This window comes from Rhinichthys klamathensis, unplaced genomic scaffold, assembly GCF_029890125.1.
Source record: "Rhinichthys klamathensis goyatoka isolate OS25496 unplaced genomic scaffold, OSU_Roscu_1.1 h1tg000032l_1, whole genome shotgun sequence".
NCBI classification, from domain to species: Eukaryota; Metazoa; Chordata; class Actinopteri; order Cypriniformes; family Leuciscidae; genus Rhinichthys; species Rhinichthys klamathensis.
The window spans coordinates 4,873,299-4,892,527 of NW_026606581.1; the positions used below are offsets into that span (position 1 = coordinate 4,873,299).

Sequence of the window (19,229 nt, forward strand, 5' to 3'; positions counted from 1 at the left end):
TGTTCAGGGTTACTTGAAAATAACAGACAGGTGTGTTGGAACTGAAGTCTACAGAAAGGAAGTCCCTCCAGAAGCAGGGTTGGCTACACCTATGACTCCAGTGAGATCTTGGCTAAAAGTCTTGGTACACTGTGACATCCATGGTCTTTTTTTATGTGAGAGTGCACAATTGTAGCAAAGGCTGCTTCCGCTCGTCCCATTGATAGCTGGTTGGAGCAATCACACTGCATGACTGTGACTTCATCAGAAGTCATAATAGGAATTAATCAACTGGCAATAAATATGTCACACTAGCAATTTGTAATATACAAATATTAGTTAATATCATTGATCTTGACGGCCAAAATCGGCCGCCAAAAACTGTACAGTGTGAATTTGTCTTAAGTGGGCAATTCCTGGCCAGAATAAATAGACCAGATTTTTTGTCGATAGTAAAAGTTTGGATTTGCAAGACTATTTATTGCCAGACACCATTTCTGGCATGAAAACTAAAATCACAAACCAAACATAAAGTCAGCATGCTATTTCATAGCTAACCACAAAGTCTGCAGAGAGGACTTGAGTTTATCCATAAAGAAATAAAATAAAATAAACTGAAAAAAGCTAAAAAATAAAAATAAAAAACCTAAAGCAAATTCCCAAACCAATGTTTTGGGAAGAGGAACAAGAAGAAATGGAGAGTTATAGAATGGTCAAGTCTTAACCCCATAGAAATGCTGTGGGACAGTGCATGCAAGAAAAAACATGCACAATTCAGTCATCACACAGCTACAGGTGTTTGGCGAGCAGAAAGGGACATGACCATGTAGGAGACAAACAGAACAAAAACTTCTATAAGAAGTGGGTCAGACTGTACCTGTGAGGAGAAGGTGCACACTAAGAAGTTTGTCCTGGAAAGGAAGTGGATATCCAAGATGACTCCTCTCAGAGAGTTTTCAGTGTAGCGGTTGTGTAGCCCAGCAGACCATGAAATAGAATTATCACTAATAAATTCATAATCAGGGTACCTGCGAACAAACACAAAACAAATGTTGATTAAAAGGCCCTCCTGATGGCCCACCTCTTGCTGTTCCAAACCCCGGTCAGCTGCCTAGATTTGGCCAAATTCTAATGCAGCACTGCATGTATCCTTTGCTAATAAAAGAATCCCAGAATGCACTCTGTGCACAAAAGGACTTCCCTTTTCACATTAATAATGATTATTAAATCTTTCTAGTTATAGTTATCGTTACAGTTATCATCCATGGTGTGAAAGAGCCTTTAGGCCGTGTGTCCACCAAAACATTTTTAGCCAGCTGAAAATGCCAGGCGGTCTTCTGAAAATGCCTAGATGCGGGCGCTTGAGAGCTTTTCGGTAGCACAGCACTTTATTCAGAGACATTGTTTTAAATGATTTTGTTTCACTATTGTGCTTGTTGTTGTCATCTGCTGTCGTTGTACAAGCAGTATGTGACGGTTGGTTGCTGTGGTATTTATCTCGTCCCTCCTCCACTGTGATTGGATGGCTGGGTAAAAAGTGATAGTGATGAGCACAGCGTTTTACCCAAAGCTGAACGTTTCTCAACTCTTGGCGTCTGGAAAAATAGACACTCAGCACCTCGTCACGTTGCTGCCGTTTTTAAATTCGTGGCACTCCCATTGAAAACAACTGAAAAAATAGTCTGGCCTTGGGAAAAAACGCTTTGTGGTTGGCCTTAGTCAAGTTGATAGTCAAGTCAAGTCAAATTTATTTATATAGTGCTTTTTACAATACAGATTGTTTCAAAGCAGCTTTACAGAGATAACAGGAAAATAATGCAAAAAAGTTTGTTTCCAGAAGAAAATAGCGTCACAGTCCAGTTTAAGTAAGTTGAGTGATGTTTCATTTTTGTTTAAAAAAAGTTATTAATTTAGATCATTTATATAGCCGCTCTGGAGTAAACCATGATGTCATCGTCCAGCTCAGTTCAGTTCTTGTATAATAGTGTCAATGCAGGCAGATCAATATTATTGCTGAATATTAAATTAAATGTTAAATTTAATGTCCCCAACTAAGCAAGCCAAGCCAATGGCAACAAAGGTGTAAAAAGGCGACAGTGGCAAGGAACCAAAACTCCATCAGGTGGCCTTGGGAGAACCCAGGCTATACCCTTACAGTGTTTTATTTCAGTCACTTAATGATGATGTTCCATGTTGGTTAGAATGGTTACAACTTAGTGTATTCTTAATGATTCTAAGCTGTTCTCTTAATGATTCTTTTTTATTTCTAGTTAAAATATCTAAAGATCTTTAAGACAAGATCAATTTAATTGAGAAGAAACACTGCATGGGATACTAAGACTGTATAAATTGCACTCACTTAGACTTGGCCTCTTGCAGTAGAGAGGGGTCGTCGGTGGCAAGGTAAACCCGTTTCTTGTCCACATGCATGCGCTGGGCCAGGCTCTGGTAGTGGTCCTCCACATGCGCCATGTACTCTTCTATGGGGTGGAATGCCGCCTCCGTCCCTACCTTATCTGTCCGACGCACATGTACCCTGGAGAGAGGAGCAATTCCTGGGTCAGGATGATTGTGTGTGTCCGTTTGAGAAAGGGATTCAAGGTCGCCAAAGAACAGGAAAAAATACAGACCAGCAGAATACAATTGTGTTATTTTTTTTAACGGATGTGTAAAGGTTTTACGCTTTGGGGTGCCGGTTTTCTGAAAATGCCAACCATTATGTGTCTATGTGTGAGTGTAAGGATGGGCGCCTGAATAAAAAGATGACAGAAAAAGTACGAATAGTGTGTGCGAGAGAGATAGAGACAGAAAGATGGCTGTGAGTGGTTGCGCTCCCAGTAGAGAGCAAAGTGGGTGTAAGTGGAGATTGATTGTTGGAGCAGTGGTGGCTTGTGTGAAAGGGTCTATCTCCTCCTTTTCTCCCCCTCCTTCCCTCTCTCGCACATAAATACATTCAAAAACTTACAGTGCCTGTGTTTCCTAAGCTTGAGGAAGATTAAACACATAGCTTTAAACAATGGGACTACTATTGATAGTAATCATCATTATTATATATCAAAAAAAAAAATACATATATATATATATATATTTTTTTTTTTTAAATTGAAAATCTATTATTTTGGACTAAAAATTATTTTGAAAAAGCTTATGTTTTAGCTGATTGCTTAATTTCCCAAGAAACAATGAGTCACAATTATTTTAATAAGTATAGTAAGCATAGTACGTTCTGGCTTCACTAATAAAAAAAACAGTGAAATATGTGAGTGGATTTGATGGGATAATGTGTAATGTCTCACCCTATAATGGGGTGCTTGAAGCCCAGCTTGTTGGTGGCCTCTTCCATCTCCTTCATCAGCCAGGCCTGAGGGCGGATCAGGTACTTGACAAACTGAGACACCCACCACACGGCTGGATCTCCGTGAAGCCTCTGAAGTCGGTCCGCAAGGTCTTCAGGGATGGCCAGGGGCAGGTATGGGGGACGAGGGTGCAGGCTGTCCACGATGGGCAACTCTATGACCTGAACGTCCCGATCGTTTGCTTCACCTACAGACAAAGGCACAAGTCAATGAGCGGAAAAGATGAAGGAATGCACTGGAGAAATGAAATATTGCAGAATGGACTGTAAATTGGCCCAACATGCTTTTCCAATATGAGATTAATTTACAATTAGCAAGTCAATAAAGCTTGACGGAGAAGCTGCTCACAAGGAATAAAGTGTGTGGGCTGAGAACACAGGAGCAGGAGAGGAAAAAAAGACCCTTAGGCCACAAACATAATACACGTAGGTATAAAAACAGATTCAAATGCCTGCTGTACATCCTTTACATTACATTAACGCCTTTGGCAGGCGGTTTTATCCAAAGTGACTTACAGTGCATTCAAGGTGCACAATTTGTCAGTGAGTATATGCCACATACATCACATGCCTTCTTGCATTAGTGTGGCGGTAACAAACCTCAAGGGGTGAGGTGATGGAGTTCCCTTCAAATGTCTGTGCCATTACACTGGATGTGTTATTATGTGCTTACACGCATGCCAAGAGTATGTTTTAGGCCATGGGGATGTAGAATATATTGGAAGCCATATCAGTATATATATAATGCGCATATATACAGTTACTGTGCAAATGCCTTAGGCACGTTAGTATTTTCAAACACACAAAAAATGGTTTTAAGCCAGTTATTTATCTTTTGCTGTAGTATGTCATTAGGAAATATCAGTTTACATTTCCAAACGTTCCTTTTGCCATTAATTATAATAATCACCAGAAAAAAAAAACGGTTTTAAGACAGTAATTTATATATTTTGCTGTAGTGTGTCAGTAGGAAATATCAGTTTACATTTCCAAACACTCCTTTTGCCATTAATTGTAATAATCCAGTGAGATTTTTGTATGCACAAGGAGTCTGACAACAGCTGGTATGCTCCAAGCGGAGATCTGATCTCACCATCATTGAGTCTGTCTGTGATTACATGAAGAAACAGAAAAAACTGAGACAGACTAAATCCAGAAGAACTGTGGCAACATCTCTAAGACGCTTGAAGAAACCTACCTGCAACCAGCATACCGGCTGTTGTCAGATTCCTTGTGCATACAAAAATCTCGCTGGATTATTACAATTAATGGCAAAAGGAATGTTTCGAAATGCAAACTGATATTTCCTACTGACACACTACAGCAAAATATATAAATAACTGGCTTAAAAACCATTTTTTTCTGGTGAAAATACTAACGTGCCTAAGACATTTGCACAGTACTGTATATATATGCGCATTACATGGTGGCTGAAACACTCTAAAGATAGCTGGAACAAAAGGCAATAACTATTGAAAAATCCATATTGTTCCACTAGCATGTAGTAACGGGAAAAAAAACTTTATCAGGGAAAAACATCTTCAAAGAGACTGTGTGCCAGGTTTAAATTATGCCTTATGCAGCATTAAATGTTAAAAAGTATTTTCACACAAAGAAGTGTTGGAGAAACTCCCCAGCCGTTCTTATATAACCTTGCTGTTAGGCTCTTTGCATGAGGATGAGGTTTTTCCAGCCCAGCACCCCTCATTGCACTGATAAACAAAATAACTCTCTCTCTCTCTCATCCTCATTAGAGCAGCAAGAGAATCTAAATTACATCTTGTCCTTGCATCCCGATGAATAAATTGAAGGGGGGGTGGCTTCAGGGGAGGAGGCTTCTTTATTATTTTTAATTCATGTTGTCTATGCGTATGTACCGCTGAAGCGACACTGATTCATTTTAATGCCGCATGTGTTTGGGTGTGTATGTTGCTGGGGGTATTTTCTCTAAACGCCAGCAGGATTATCCTGAAGGATTTTGTTTGCCCTTCGACCCCGTGCGTGTTATAACTAGAGGCATTAACAGGGTTATGTTATGTACATTATTGAGAACCATCTCTCGAAAGCTCCACTAGAATGAGCCTGAATTCATTTGGGTATCGTCAGTATGGGCGTTTATTATGAGAAGCCGAAATGTTAATGTTAATGTGTGAAAACTGATGGCATGGAACTAGCAACACCAAGGTCATGGGTTCGATTCCCAGGGAACATAAAAAACAGTGAGCACCGGACCACATCGAGCTCCATCTTGAATACATTGCAAGTCGCTTTGGAAAAAAAATGCCTACCAAATGCATAAATGTGTGTAATGTAATGAGTTGGAATGGGATGTTTAATTTCACTCGCTCCATCTCTGTCAATCTCACTGGTCCGTGGAGTGCAGAAACTCAGACTTTAGGGCAAACTAAGAGAGACTGTGTCCTCTGGGAGGAAAGAGTGATGGGAAAGCGCTGCTTTGTTTTGAGGTCATTTCTTTCATGTTTTAAAGGCAGTTTCTCCTTCCCCTCTGCTTTCCTTTTAAGAGCACAGCAGGTTCACTCCAGCTGTAGAGAGATTTCCCCGAACACTGGATTCAGCCTATTAGACAGACTCTTACGCGGGACCAGTGTATAAAAATGACCGTAAGTGTGTTTCCCAACTGAACACTTCAAAAACATCCATAATTGAATAAATGTTCTTGCATTTATGAAAAACAATCAACTGACCAGCACTCCAATTGACAATTTAAAACAGCGAGATGCCAAAAAAACGTGTACTGAGAATTTTTTTTTTATTATTATTACAGTATATAAAATAAACAAAATGCTCATCCCCAATCTCAACACAAGAAACAAGCAGATGAAGTGTATTTTCAAGGTCCCTGATCACTTCTAAATTTCACCTAACCATCTGGCACATTTTTAGCATGGACTGAATTTAATTAGGGATGTGCTAATATCAAAATTCTGCCAATACTAATAAGCTAATAATTTGTTTTGTGTTATGGCAGATAACCGATAAATGGCAGATATTACAATTCTATACTATCTCGCTTGAATAAATAAAAAATTAACTATAAAAACTAAAATTAATCATTTCAAATGCAAAAAAAATTAGGCATCACAATATTATAATGTATATATTTGAGATGTTGATAAAGGTAATCTTAATGTGCAAATATGGGAAATAAGCATGAACAATAACATATCCAGTATTGACTGATATATCCGAATTCACAAATTCAAACAAAACTACCGGTATATTATCTGCCGATAACCGAAATACTGTACATCCCCTTTGTACTACAGTCTGTTAGCACAAACTTCTAATGAATAAGTAAGTATTACTCATTTAACATTCGAAGAGATCAGCCAATCATAGCTGAGGTAATTTGAAAAGTTTGGGTTCAGTACGATTGTTTTTACGATTAATACTTTTATTCAACAAGTATTCATTAAATTGAGAAAAAGTGAAAGTAAAGACACGGAACCCCTAAAGCAGGGATGGGCAACTTCGGTCCTAGAGGGCCACTGTCCTACAGAGTTTAGCTCCAACCCTGAAAAAATCACCTGCCTGTAACTTTCTAGTAATCCTGAAGACCTTGATTAGCTTGTTCAGGTGTGTTTGATTAGGGTTGAAGCTAAACTCTGTAGGACGGTGGCCCTCCAGGACCGAAGTTGCCCATCCCTGCCCTAAAGGTACGTGGTGGTGGAAAAAATGTAGGATGGGAGAATTTTTTTTTTTTTAAATCTTTTGCGTTCCCTCGCAAAACTTTTGCGTTCCCTCGCAAAACTTTTGCGTTCCCCCGAGAAACTTTTGCAATTCCCTCGCAAAGATATTTGCGTTCCCACGCAAAAGTTTTGCGTTCCCTCGCAAAGATATTTGCGTTCCCACGCAAAACCTGTTGTGATCTCGGACAGACACTTCCTGTTTAATGTCCCGCTGGCAGTGCTTCAGAGCTCCGTACGTTAATGGAGCGTTTCATAGTGTTTGAACTTGGACTCAAATATAAAGAAATGCGGTCCGTGCCTAACTCAAGGAGTTCAGTGAAGTTGGCAATATATTCAAATAGGCTATTCGAACTTCCCGGATCAATATTCTTGAGCTAAACGTTGTTAAAACACAAACGACACCTATTTACAATCACAGTTAACCGTAGACAACGAGCTACAACCCAATTCTCCTCAAAACGAGCTTTATAATATAAATTTATCTCTAAACAACAGCCGATTGAGACAAGTCCAAATAAGGGGCCGTCTGCAAAGTGCAAATCCCCAAACCCTTCTGCACATTTTATATTATTAAACATATTCTATAGCTTCACTATGACACACTGTAGCTACTGTCACCAAATTCAGTTCACACATCACCGCTCTCCTGCTGGTTATACTACACGTAGTTTGATAAAAAAAAGCATAATTGTTATGATTTTTTATTATGAAATAAAATCAGTAACTTCACAGTTATACAGTGTAATGCCATCGAAATTCAGTAAGCAAATATGATGCAAAAGCTATGGTTGTGACTATTATGTTAGCTGTGCACAGTACCAATATAATTTGTGTAAATAATAGGCCTACTTATTTTTTATGTGCTATTACTTCCCATACTATCTTTCCTGTAGCTCAAACAGTAGAGCGTTGGTGCTTGCAATGCCAAGGTCATGGGTTCGATTCCCAGGGAAAAGCAAGAACTGATAAGAATGTAAATGTGTACCTTTGGATAAAAGCGTCTTCCAAATGCATAAATGCAATTAAGTGTTCTATAACCAATATTAGAGCAGTGATGTGTGAACTAAATTTGGTGTGTTACAGTGAAGTTATTGAATATTTTTCATAATATAAAATGTGCAAAAGCAGTGTAGTATGACCAGTGGGTCACCATTGATGTGTAAGCTGAATTGGGTGGCACTACAGTTTGTAACATTGAAGTTAATGACTATTTTTGTATTTTTGAATATGAGTTGATGCTGTAGTCGTTTTTTGGGTTATATTGCACTTTGCAGATGGTCCCTTGACTTGTCTCTCAGCCGCCTGCACATAAAGATCCATTTAGCCTATATTATAAAGCTCGTTTTGAGGGGAATTGGGTTGTAGCTCGTTGTCTAGGTTACTGTGGTTGTAAATATGTGTCGTTTGTGTTTTAACAACGTTTAGCTCAAGAATATTGATCCGGGAAGTTCGAATAGCCTATTTGAATATATTGCCAACTTCACTGACCTCCTTGAGTTAGGCACGGACCGCATTTCTTTATATTTGAGTCCAAGTTCAAACACTATGAAACGCTCCATTAACGTACGGAGCTCTGAAGCACTGCCAGCGGGACATTAAACAGGAAGTGTCTGTCCGAGCTCACAACAGGTTTTGCGTGGGAACGCAAATCTTTGCGAGGGAACGCAAAAGTTTTGCGAGGGAACGCAAAACATTTGAAAAAAAAAAATCTCCCATCCTAAATTTTTTTCCACCACCACGTACCTTTAGGGGCTCCTTACATTTAAACAAACACAATCTAAAAATTCCTTTTTAAATAAATGCTATTCTTTTGAAATTTCTATTCATGAATCTGGAAAAAAACAAGCATCATGATTTCCACAAAAATATTAAGCAGCAAAACTGCTTTCAACATTGACAATAATAAGAAATGGTTCTTGAGCAGCATATCAGCATATTAGAATGATTTCTGAAGGATCATGTGACACTGAAGACTGGAGTAATGATGCTGAAAATTCAGCTTTACCATCACAGGAATTAATTACACTTTTAAATATATAAAAAAAAAAAAAAAAAAGTAAATTTATAATGAATAAAATGTATTTTGAACAAATAAATGTAGCCTTGCATTCAGCATAAAAAAATCTTACCAACCCCAAACTTTTGAAAGTAATCATTATAATAATAGTTGAAGTGTGAATTAGTTATTGCACTTTCTTGCCTTGTGTGTGTGTGTGTTATGTGTCCTGTCTTGTTTGAGTGTGCGTGTATGTTACTGACCAGACCAGTGTCCAGTGGAGGCCCCCGTGCGGTCAGTGCAAGAGTCGCTGACGGGTTTAAAGACGGTCTCCCAGCCGCCGGTGGCGTAGCGCCAGTTCTGTGACTCCAGTATGAGCGTGCGCTGTGTGCCATAGGCGATCATGAAGCAGTAGACCACATGATGCAGCTGGCAGCCGTACCCACAACCCTTATTGATGTTACACACCAGCTTGCGTGCCTTGCTGCAGTCCGGAGGGTTCTACAGATCAGTAAAGAGAAAGAGAGGTTTGAAGGTTTCTACACATACAGGACAGTTTTTGATACTGAAATCGTACCTTAAAATGTCTGAATTGCATTGCATTACAGTAGAAAGACAGTTTGAGGCTGCTGTATACAGCATTTTTACAGTCCAACAGGTTCCTTGATCTGCTAGATGTCAAAAACACCACATGAATTTGCATTTGGCAAGACAGACAGCTCAAGTGTCTTCTGTACCGTGCTGTTCACTGAGCAGTTCAAGACATTTGTATTATACATCTTTCAAGACCACCAGTAAGAAAAAAACATGATAGAATACAGAGAGAACCAGATTTGTCAAGTTCTCCAATCATCTCTGGCATGAAAATATTTTTAGTATGTGCTGGAGGAAATGATAAATTTGGCCCTGATGCCTGAAAAAAATAATGTCTTAATGATCTTGGCTGGATGAAAGAAAACGAAACAAACAGGACGAAAAATGGTCCCTCCATCTATTGCTGTTTCTCTCATACTGGGGCAATAGAGAGGAAAATGACTGGAGTAAAGAGAAAGGAAGGAGCAAGAGAGAGATAAGAGATGGATGACAGCAGTGTAGTGAGACAGACAGAGGACCGTCATTCTTCATAAGAGACAAGGCTTCTTTGTTATCAACCTGTCTGTCTCTCACACACAAAGTAAAATACACTCCATCACTTTAATCACACTCCAACTCTCATTACCGTTTCAACCCGTCTCTCTGATGGAGAGCATTGAAACAAAGTTATTAGCCAAAGTTAATGTAGTACAAGCAGTACAAAAGTTTCCCCCTGGGCCCAATGAATAGGTTCTAATACCAAGCAGTGTTTCTCAATCTTTGCCTGACCCATCAGACCCAATGCCTACCCATCATCATCATCAATCCAGGAATGTGTTACTTTTAACTCATATTAATACTGAATTTTATTTAGCATTATCATTAGATAGATATTATAACAATGCTTCACATTTAATGACATTTAATGGGATAAAAATGTAAATAATGTTTTGCTGTATTCAGCCTCAATATTTTAATGTTACAAATTATAAATAGATACAAAATATTTAATTGATGGATTCTATAAAACAATTATTATATATAATGTATTGTGACAATTATTGTGACAGTTTGCTATTTGAATAAGTTTTAATATGCATTCTTTTTTTTCTATGATGGCAAAGCTGAATTTTCAGCAGCCATTACTCCAGGGTTCATTGTAACAGAAATCAATCTGATAGGCTGATTTGGTGCTCAAGAAACTTTTTAAAGTCTAAAGTTTAAAGTCGTTGTCCTGCTTAATATCTTTGTGGTATTCTTTGATAAATAGGAAGTACAAAAAACAGTTCTGTATGTATATGAAAAAAAAAGAGATATTGATTATTTCATAATAATTGTCAACAAAAAACACGTGGTTGGCACAAACCATATGTATTCTAATTGCACATAAACCCATTTTAATGTGATTTGTCATATTTTATGTCAACTTACAGAGTTTGCTCGCTTTTACTAAATGACTTGAATACCACACTCTGTGGTATGCAAATAAAATAGTTTGATTGGACGCATGGCCTTGAGATTTAAAGCGAATGAAAGCCTAAAAATAACTAAGCCTATTTAGCCTCTATATGCACTTAGCATTGCAGACCTAAGACCCCTTTTTAGTTTATACCACTGCTTACTGTATAAAACTTAAAGATAAATCTATCACAAATATGCAGTTACAAATATGATTATCAGGTAAAAGCCACAATGTGCTGTTGACATTCCATCTTTAACTTCACCGTGTGACAGCGGTTTAAAGTCTTTCTGCAAGAGAATCAACAAAGAATCAGAATCAAGCTGAGCTCTGCTGATTACAGCCTATGTGCTTGTGCGTGGCACTGCATTGTGTTGCAGCTGAATGTCAGTTTAGTCTCCAGTGTGGAGTCAGTGCAAAACAACCGCCCCATTCCATCTCAGAGAGAGGGACAATATACTGCTGTCCCGCCAAATGAAATATAATCACCCCTCTCACTGATAAATGGGGAGAGGGAAGGAGGAGTGTGAGTGAGTGTATGGGATCTTGTTCAGCTAATATACTTTATTCTAAACAGACACCATGTTTAATAAAAAAAAATAAAAAAAACATACAGACAAAACAGAGGCAGTGAGGGATGGAAGCAGTGCCAATTACTATAGACATGAAGGGGGACCCCAATATTCATATGAGCCAAGCAATATGGGTTGTTCAATGAAAAGTATTCAAATTTTTACATTCCACAGTTCACATGCTGATCAATTAATTAAATGAGAACTTATTGAATGGAACGGTTCACAAATCGCACTGAATTATTAATTTGTGAATAGGATCGATCCAACTGCATCTGTTTTTGAGTCAACAACTCACTGATTTACATGATCCAGTCAGAGCGAGTCCAGTTAACAATTTACTGAATTCACAAGTCTGACTCAAAATGAGCTGAGAACGGGAGATACTTTGAGCTTGAGTGCGTACACGAAAAGTAAGTAATTTTTACTTAAAAAGTAATTTTTAATAAAAGATGATTTTGTTTTTTTGAAATGAATCGGTTAAGTAAATGATTCAGTGATCCTTTAATAATATCAAAAGACTCACTTGTAGCCAGCTACTGACAAAAGGCACACTAAGCGAATTTGGTTTGCAAATCTGAACAAATCTTTTGGGTGAACAGGATTCAAAGATTTTTTACAGAACTGAATCAAAATCTTAGCCACAAATACCATCTACTCGAACTCAAGGGACAAATGACTGAAAATGTAATCATAAATATAATAAAGCCTTTCTAAAAAACGTTTAAAAGGAAAACAATTAAGGTGAGTATGTGATGTACCTGTAGATACATGATTCTGTTCTGTACTAGGTCGGACACTTCTTGAGCTTCCTTCTCTCTCCAATCTCCAGCACCATCTGCCTGGCTCAGATGATACAGGTCAGTCATGATGGACCTAAAGATCACATAAACACCACTGTAAAACACAGCTCAAAACTACAAACAACCACATCACAGCGTTTCTGCTAATTACACCAATTGATTATGGCTAATTACAGAGCATTTTGTAAAGAAATAATATTAAATTAGTTTTACAGCCACAAACTAAAGTCAGCCTAGCCTATGCCTTGCTAATCATCCACAATACAATTAAGACTGTTCTAGTAATGATTTAAAAAATGTTTTGCGTCTGCTCGGCATTACATGGTCGCCTTTTTTCTCAAGTGTGAGAAAACGCACTGATCTAAACATACACACTCATTAAACCTCAGTAATGGTATTACTGCCACATGAGATTACAGCTGTTTAGAAAGAGATTAGATACAGAGAGAGTTTTTTCCCCTTTTAATAAAATGTAGTACATGATTAGGACAAGTCAAAGTGGAGCTTGTGCAAAAAATAAAAAATATATATAAAAAAATGTATTAAACAGTTATTCATTTTTCTATTGTATAATAAAATGTTTTGATGCCTGTACATCAGATATTTAAAATGTAGTGGAAAAAAAAGCTTATGTAGTGAATTTTTTCTTTTTGTATGTCTTTATATTGTATTGTAGGTTATCAAGTTAATTGTGTAATGCAGATTTAATGAGAGTATAGGGACTGGGCAATCGTTTCAAATGTATCCTTGCAGAGCGTTTATGTTATGATATCTTAATAGTTTTTTAAAGCTACAGTTCAGACTATTATTTAAATTAATTTATTCCGTTTTTATCGTAATTGTACAGAATGTTCTGTTTTTATATGTTTCGAAAAAAATATGACCTCAAACAGGAAAAAAAATCCTAAAATTGATTTCAGGGGGCGAATATATATATATCTTTTTTAAATTTCTCATATTAAGTTTACTACCGTTCAAAAGTTAGGGGCACGTAAGACTTTTAAAAAATACTTTTATTCAGAAAGATGCCGCAAAATGATCAAAAGTGACAGTAAAGACATTAATAATGTTACAAAATATTTCTATTTCAAACAAATGCTGTTCTTTTGAACGTTATATTTATCAAAAAATACAGAAAAAAGTGTCACGATTTCCACCAAAATATTAATCGGCACAGCTGTTTTCAACATTAATAATAAGAAATGTTTCTTGAGCAGCAAATCAGCATATGATAATGATTTCTGAAGGATCATGTGACACTGAAGACTGGAATAATTATGCTGAAAATTCAGCTTTGATCATAAGCTGATCATAGAATACATAAAAAAAAAAAAAAGAAAGAAAACTTACCACCCCGAATATTTGAAAGGTATGTAGATTTATAATACAGGCATATCTGCCTTACTGGTCAAAATATATATGCGAGTGTATTCATGATGTATACATATTTGTGTGTATAACCTTTGTTGGTGTCCCAGGTCCTGCAGGAGTGTGTCAACATGTTTCTGTAGTGCTCCAGTCTCCACCAGTCCCACTTTCTTCACCTCACTGCGTACGAAATACCACAGTTCCCTAACACCGTTCTCCACCTTCCTCCTTAGCTCCTCCTGGTCCTTTCCTGGGCCTGCAAACATGCAAAAACAAGCATTTGTTTATAATGTTTTTTTCAAAATAAATGCTGTTCTTTTAAACTGTTCATCAAAAAATCCTGACAAAATTGCTTTTAACATTCAACAATAACAATAATAAGAAATGTTTCTTGAGCACCAAATCAGCATATTATAATGATTTCTGAAGGATCAGGTGACACTGAATACTGGAGTAATGGAGTAATCACATGAATAAATTACATTGTAAAATATATTAAAATAGTTAATATATATGTAATCTGCTCATTGTTATTAAACCAAAAATAATAACATTATATACCATGCTCTATAGAAATCTATATTGACTGACGTCAAAATAAAATAAAAAAACTCATTAAAGAAGTTGCACCAAATAGCATTCAGGGATTTGTCTTCATATGTGGTGTAGAGCGTTTGTTTCGTGCTGTTGGCCATATGAAAAAAATATGTGTGTACTGTAGTCTGTGTGTAGGGGTGTGCCGGTTTCAGGATTGGTGATGACGGTTATGACGTGAGTCAAATGTGACGGTTCGTAACATAACCGTCGTCGTCCGGGGGTGGGGGGTTATAGGACGTTCGGTTGAATAACTGTTCGTCTGTTATAGGACAACTCGCTCTTAAAATGAACAGCAAGACAACTAGAAGTGAATGTGCTTTCCATTAAATGAATCACACACAGTAAACAAAACCTTAACAAATGAACTTTGCAATTTAGACGCGCAAACTGCGTGCCGGTGCGGTGAGACATACATGCTCGGTCATCCTCGGACGCGGCGCCGCGCGCGCTGTTACAAAAAAAGCCGTGCACACAGCCAAGCGAAATGAAGTCTTGCCGGTCTTGCGCACCCAGCGCGTCATTTTTTTGCCGTACGGACGCGTCGAGTATAAACAAGGCTTAACCGTGTCAGCGCGCGCTCTGATCGGTAAAGGGGGACAGACCTCTCCCGAATCATCTCCAGCACTCAGCCTCCGACGCACCACTAACTCCACCTCCGTTTCCCTCGTAAGCTGATATTAGTATTTAAAGGAGCTGTATGTAAGAAATTTATTTCAATTAATCATAAAATGGCCCTGAAATGTCACTAGACATTAAGAAATCATGTACATTTCAAATACTTATATCACTGACAACAGTAGTCTGGCCTGGATATTGTCATTTAAAAAGTGCAGTTGCAGCCCTCAACTGATGTTGATGTTGTCATGTTGTGTTTTGGTCTGATGCTCTACCCTCCACCTATCTACCAATCACGAAGTCAGTAGTGTTGCGGCATCCGGGTTGCCAGCTCTGCTCTAGTTACCACAGCTGCAGCTCGTCACGTTCCTGCTGGATCCTGCAGCTGATCTGGCAACCTCGAGTCAGGGAGGAGGGGGAGGGGATACACCACTCTACAGTAATTTGACAGTGATTGCAGTACTAGTTTTGGCCACAATCTTACATACAGCTCCTTTAAACATTCTCTATGATAAAAAATGTTTGTAAAAAATATTTTAATAGAGCGGTTTTGGCGGTTATAGAGTTCTAATGACGGTGTTCAACTATAACCGTCGGTCTCACGGTTATATAATAACCGTCACACCCCTATCTGTGTGTCCTGTGTACATGTGTGGATGCTATAGGCAGCGCAAAGTGTGTGGGATTAAAAAGCGGTGTCAATCAATAAGAGTGTCAGTGGCCGTAAAACAATCCGGAACATGGCTGTGACCCTCTGTGTATAGTGTTTCTCTAGTGCTTCCTCTCAAAAGATCATTCACTGCAATACTATAAGAGCTGATGACCCAGAAACCAGCCACAGAGGATGTGTGTGTGTGTGTGTGTGTGTGTGTTTAGGGTTATTATACAGGACTGAGGACAGGTTCAAAGCTTAACACCGTGTCTACATCAGAACGTGACAAAAGCAAATAGAACCCATTATAATCAACGATGCTGTCTACACCGAATGTGGCGCGACTCAACTAAGTCCCGATTGTAAACTGATGCCCCATTCTATTTCTGATGTACTTCAAAACTCGCATTACTTCTACTAGCATGATAAGTGAACCAGCATCCCTGGATCTCTGCTGGTCCACATAAAGTCTTAAATATAAGTTAAATTTATACACTATCTAACATATTTAGAATTACATTTATTTTTAAATGTGTCTGGAGAGTCTAAAGACTTTTTGGGGCCACAGTATATATGCATGTGTCTGTAGACAGAAGGCAAAGGGTGGCTAGAGGACGATTTACACAGACCGCCTGTAGTGATATGACCGTCCTTCACTGCAAATAATCACTCTCATACACACACACTTTTCATCCATATTAAAAGGTTCCTATTAATTTGACACGTTTCATCTTTCCTTCACTCAGTATTAACAGCAAGCTATTACTGCACATCTGAAAAAGAGCCGTTACACACACACACACACACGCGCGCACTACGCACACATGCGCACACATACACACGCCAGCGCGCGTGCACACACACACACACGCATGTGTTTACTCAACACTTTTTTTAGGATGACCAGAAGCTTACTAAATCTAACAAAACCTCCCTTTGAGAATGTCTAGAGACATCTTAAAGTAAAAAATAAATAATATAAATAAATTAGCTTTATATATTCAGAGATTAAATAAAATAAAATAAACATGAAAAATGTTTTCTTTTAGAGTTATGGTTTGGTTTGTATAAGTTAATTTGTAAACTACTGGCCTGACCCAGCGGGAAAAAATCCTATTGTTCTGTTAGCTTTACATGAAAACTATAAAATTATGTGGTGTCCATTTATTTAGATAAACGTATGTATTTACACACCATCAGCAGGGAGACTACGGTAAGAGTTGATCTTCTCCTTCGCTCTGATCAGTTGCTCTTCAAGTTTACGTAATTTACCCACGGCTCCAGGACCACCATCGGCCTGTCCGTCAGGTAACCTGGAAGACAGAGAGAGAGAGAGAGAGAGAGAGAGAGAGAGAGAGAGAGAGAGAGAGAGAGAGAGAGAGAGAGAGAGAGAGAGAGAGAGAGAGAGAGAGAGAGAGAGAGAGAGAGAGGAGAGAGAGAGAGAGAGAGACATGTTAGCATGGCCCCTTGCCTGGGGAACTGGCATATTCATGCGTTGTGCGTTAAAGCTTATGATCATTTGAACCGGTGTGAGCAAGAGTGAACGTGTGGCCTACTGGGTCAAGGTGAATTGTGGTTGGCTAATTTCCCAGGGGCCTTTGCTCCTTGCTTCCAGTTCCAATTTAATGCAATGATCAGTTGCGGCATCCTGTATACTACTCTCTCTCTCTCTCTCTCTCTCTCTCTCTCTCTCTCTCTCTCTCTCTCTCTCTCTCTCTCTCTCTCTCTCTCTCTCACATTAGTTTAGCTATCTAAATTGGGACATACCATTTTTATTGCTTTTCTATAAAGCCAATTATAATTTCCATACACCAGGAGTCTCAGACTCATATTACCTAAGAGCCACTTCATTCTGCTTTTATCTCTAATATATGCACAGATGTATCGGCCAACATTCGTATCGGCCGATAAAAGCAATGATTTTCACTACTCATCTGCTATCGGTCGATTGTTTAAAAACAGTATCAATTTCTGAAAATAAATAGCAGTTGAAAACAATAGCTCTGGTGACTCTGGTAACTTTTTTGCATTTTTATAATAATAATAATAATAATAACGATTTATTTTCACAAATATTATTCCACACACGGATGTTTTCAAATACCCCTATGAAAGGTTTCGTCAGATTTTGTGGCCAAAGTACATGCAAACACACACATCGCAGAGCTCGGCCCGCCTTTTTTCTCATGCACAGCTCTGTGCCCTTGCAGTGGGTTTGTAGTGGAAATCTGAGCTGTATTTGAAATGTGTTTAGCATGAATGGAAAGCATTGTGAAAAACTGCCTCACCTGAAAGAGAGAGAGACACCAATAGAGAGAAAGAGGGGGAGGAAAAATGAAGATAGGGCTGCAGAAGTCTTATCTGAGGAGAGAGGGATGGAAATGCATTCGTGTGAAGGCGTGCATAGGGTTCTGAAATGGAAAACAACACATTGCCATTTCACCTGGATGCAATTGGTCATATGGATGTCAGTCAACAGAAGGAATGACAGAGAAAAAGAGAAAGAAAGATGGGTGAAACTGAGAATGAGAGGGGGAATCTGGAATTGGAGAAAAATTGCCATGTCAAACATTTATGTCATTCTTGGCTGGTCAAGAACGAAACGAAAAGAGAGAGAGAAAGGAAATAAGCGAAATTGTGTGTGTCTGTGTGTGTTTGTGCAGGTTTGGTTGTACTTGTGAGGGCCAAATGTTCTCAGTTGTATAGTGAAATATTATCACAACCGACAAAAAGGACCTATAAAAAGTCTTGTAAATCGGCCAAACATGTCCCCACAAGGATGGCATTATCAGAAAATATTTTTTAGTCCCCAAGAGGAAACCGCTTTTAAATCATATTAAATTGTGTTTTTGAAAATGTAAAAAATGCTGAAAGATTTCTGTGATGGGTAGGTTTAAGGGTAGGGTTAAGCGGATGTTTAGGTATTTTACCTGAAAAAAGGCACAAATACTGATATGTGCGCTGCAAAATTTTCATTAAACTTCTGTGCTGCACTCCACTCCACTCCACACACGCTAACTTCCCCCTCTCTCATGGATTCAGATGCGCATCATTGCTTACAGTACATGGCTTGAATTCCCCATTTCTGGCGGGACCCGTGTCCAAAGTGGAACACACTTCCAAATCGGCTGTGGGGATTCTCATGAGGGGAAGTACTTTAGTGAAGTTTGCGAGTGTATGTCTAAAGCAAAGCGGAACACAGCCCTGATTTGCCATGACAAAACAGAGAAAACTGACCAAGAAGGAAGTTTATACTAATGCTCACTGTAGCACCTCTTGTGGCAACACTATGAATTGCAGCATGTGAATGTGCAACATTTTGAAACACTTCGATGTTTGAAATCAACCTTGTATAGCTAGAAGTATATGGTGTTCATTTACACTATTCAATGTTTGGGGTTGGTAAGAATGTTTATAAAAATTAGTCTCTTATGATCACCAAGGCTGCATTTCTTGAATGAAATATACAGTAAAAACAGTAATATTATGAAAAATCATTACAATTTAAAATAACTGTTTTCTATTTTAATATATTTTAAAATGTAATTTA

General features: G+C 38.3%; 1 protein-coding gene across 2 annotated transcripts in view; it reads right to left on the bottom strand.

Annotated features, from left to right (window-relative positions):
- fut8a (fucosyltransferase 8a (alpha (1,6) fucosyltransferase)) overlaps positions 1-19,229 on the bottom strand; it is a 101,525-nt gene that overhangs the window by 2,791 nt on the left and 79,505 nt on the right. For both annotated transcript variants that reach the window (XM_056245660.1, XM_056245659.1), the window contains 7 exons: positions 16,874-16,992; positions 13,909-14,071; positions 12,406-12,520; positions 9,304-9,541; positions 3,276-3,522; positions 2,339-2,515; positions 857-1,007 (listed from right to left, as the gene is read on the bottom strand). In XM_056245660.1, the coding sequence (XP_056101635.1) occupies positions 857-1,007; positions 2,339-2,515; positions 3,276-3,522; positions 9,304-9,541; positions 12,406-12,520; positions 13,909-14,071; positions 16,874-16,992 (1,210 nt within the window). The remainder of the gene's footprint in view (positions 1-856; positions 1,008-2,338; positions 2,516-3,275; positions 3,523-9,303; positions 9,542-12,405; positions 12,521-13,908; positions 14,072-16,873; positions 16,993-19,229) is intronic.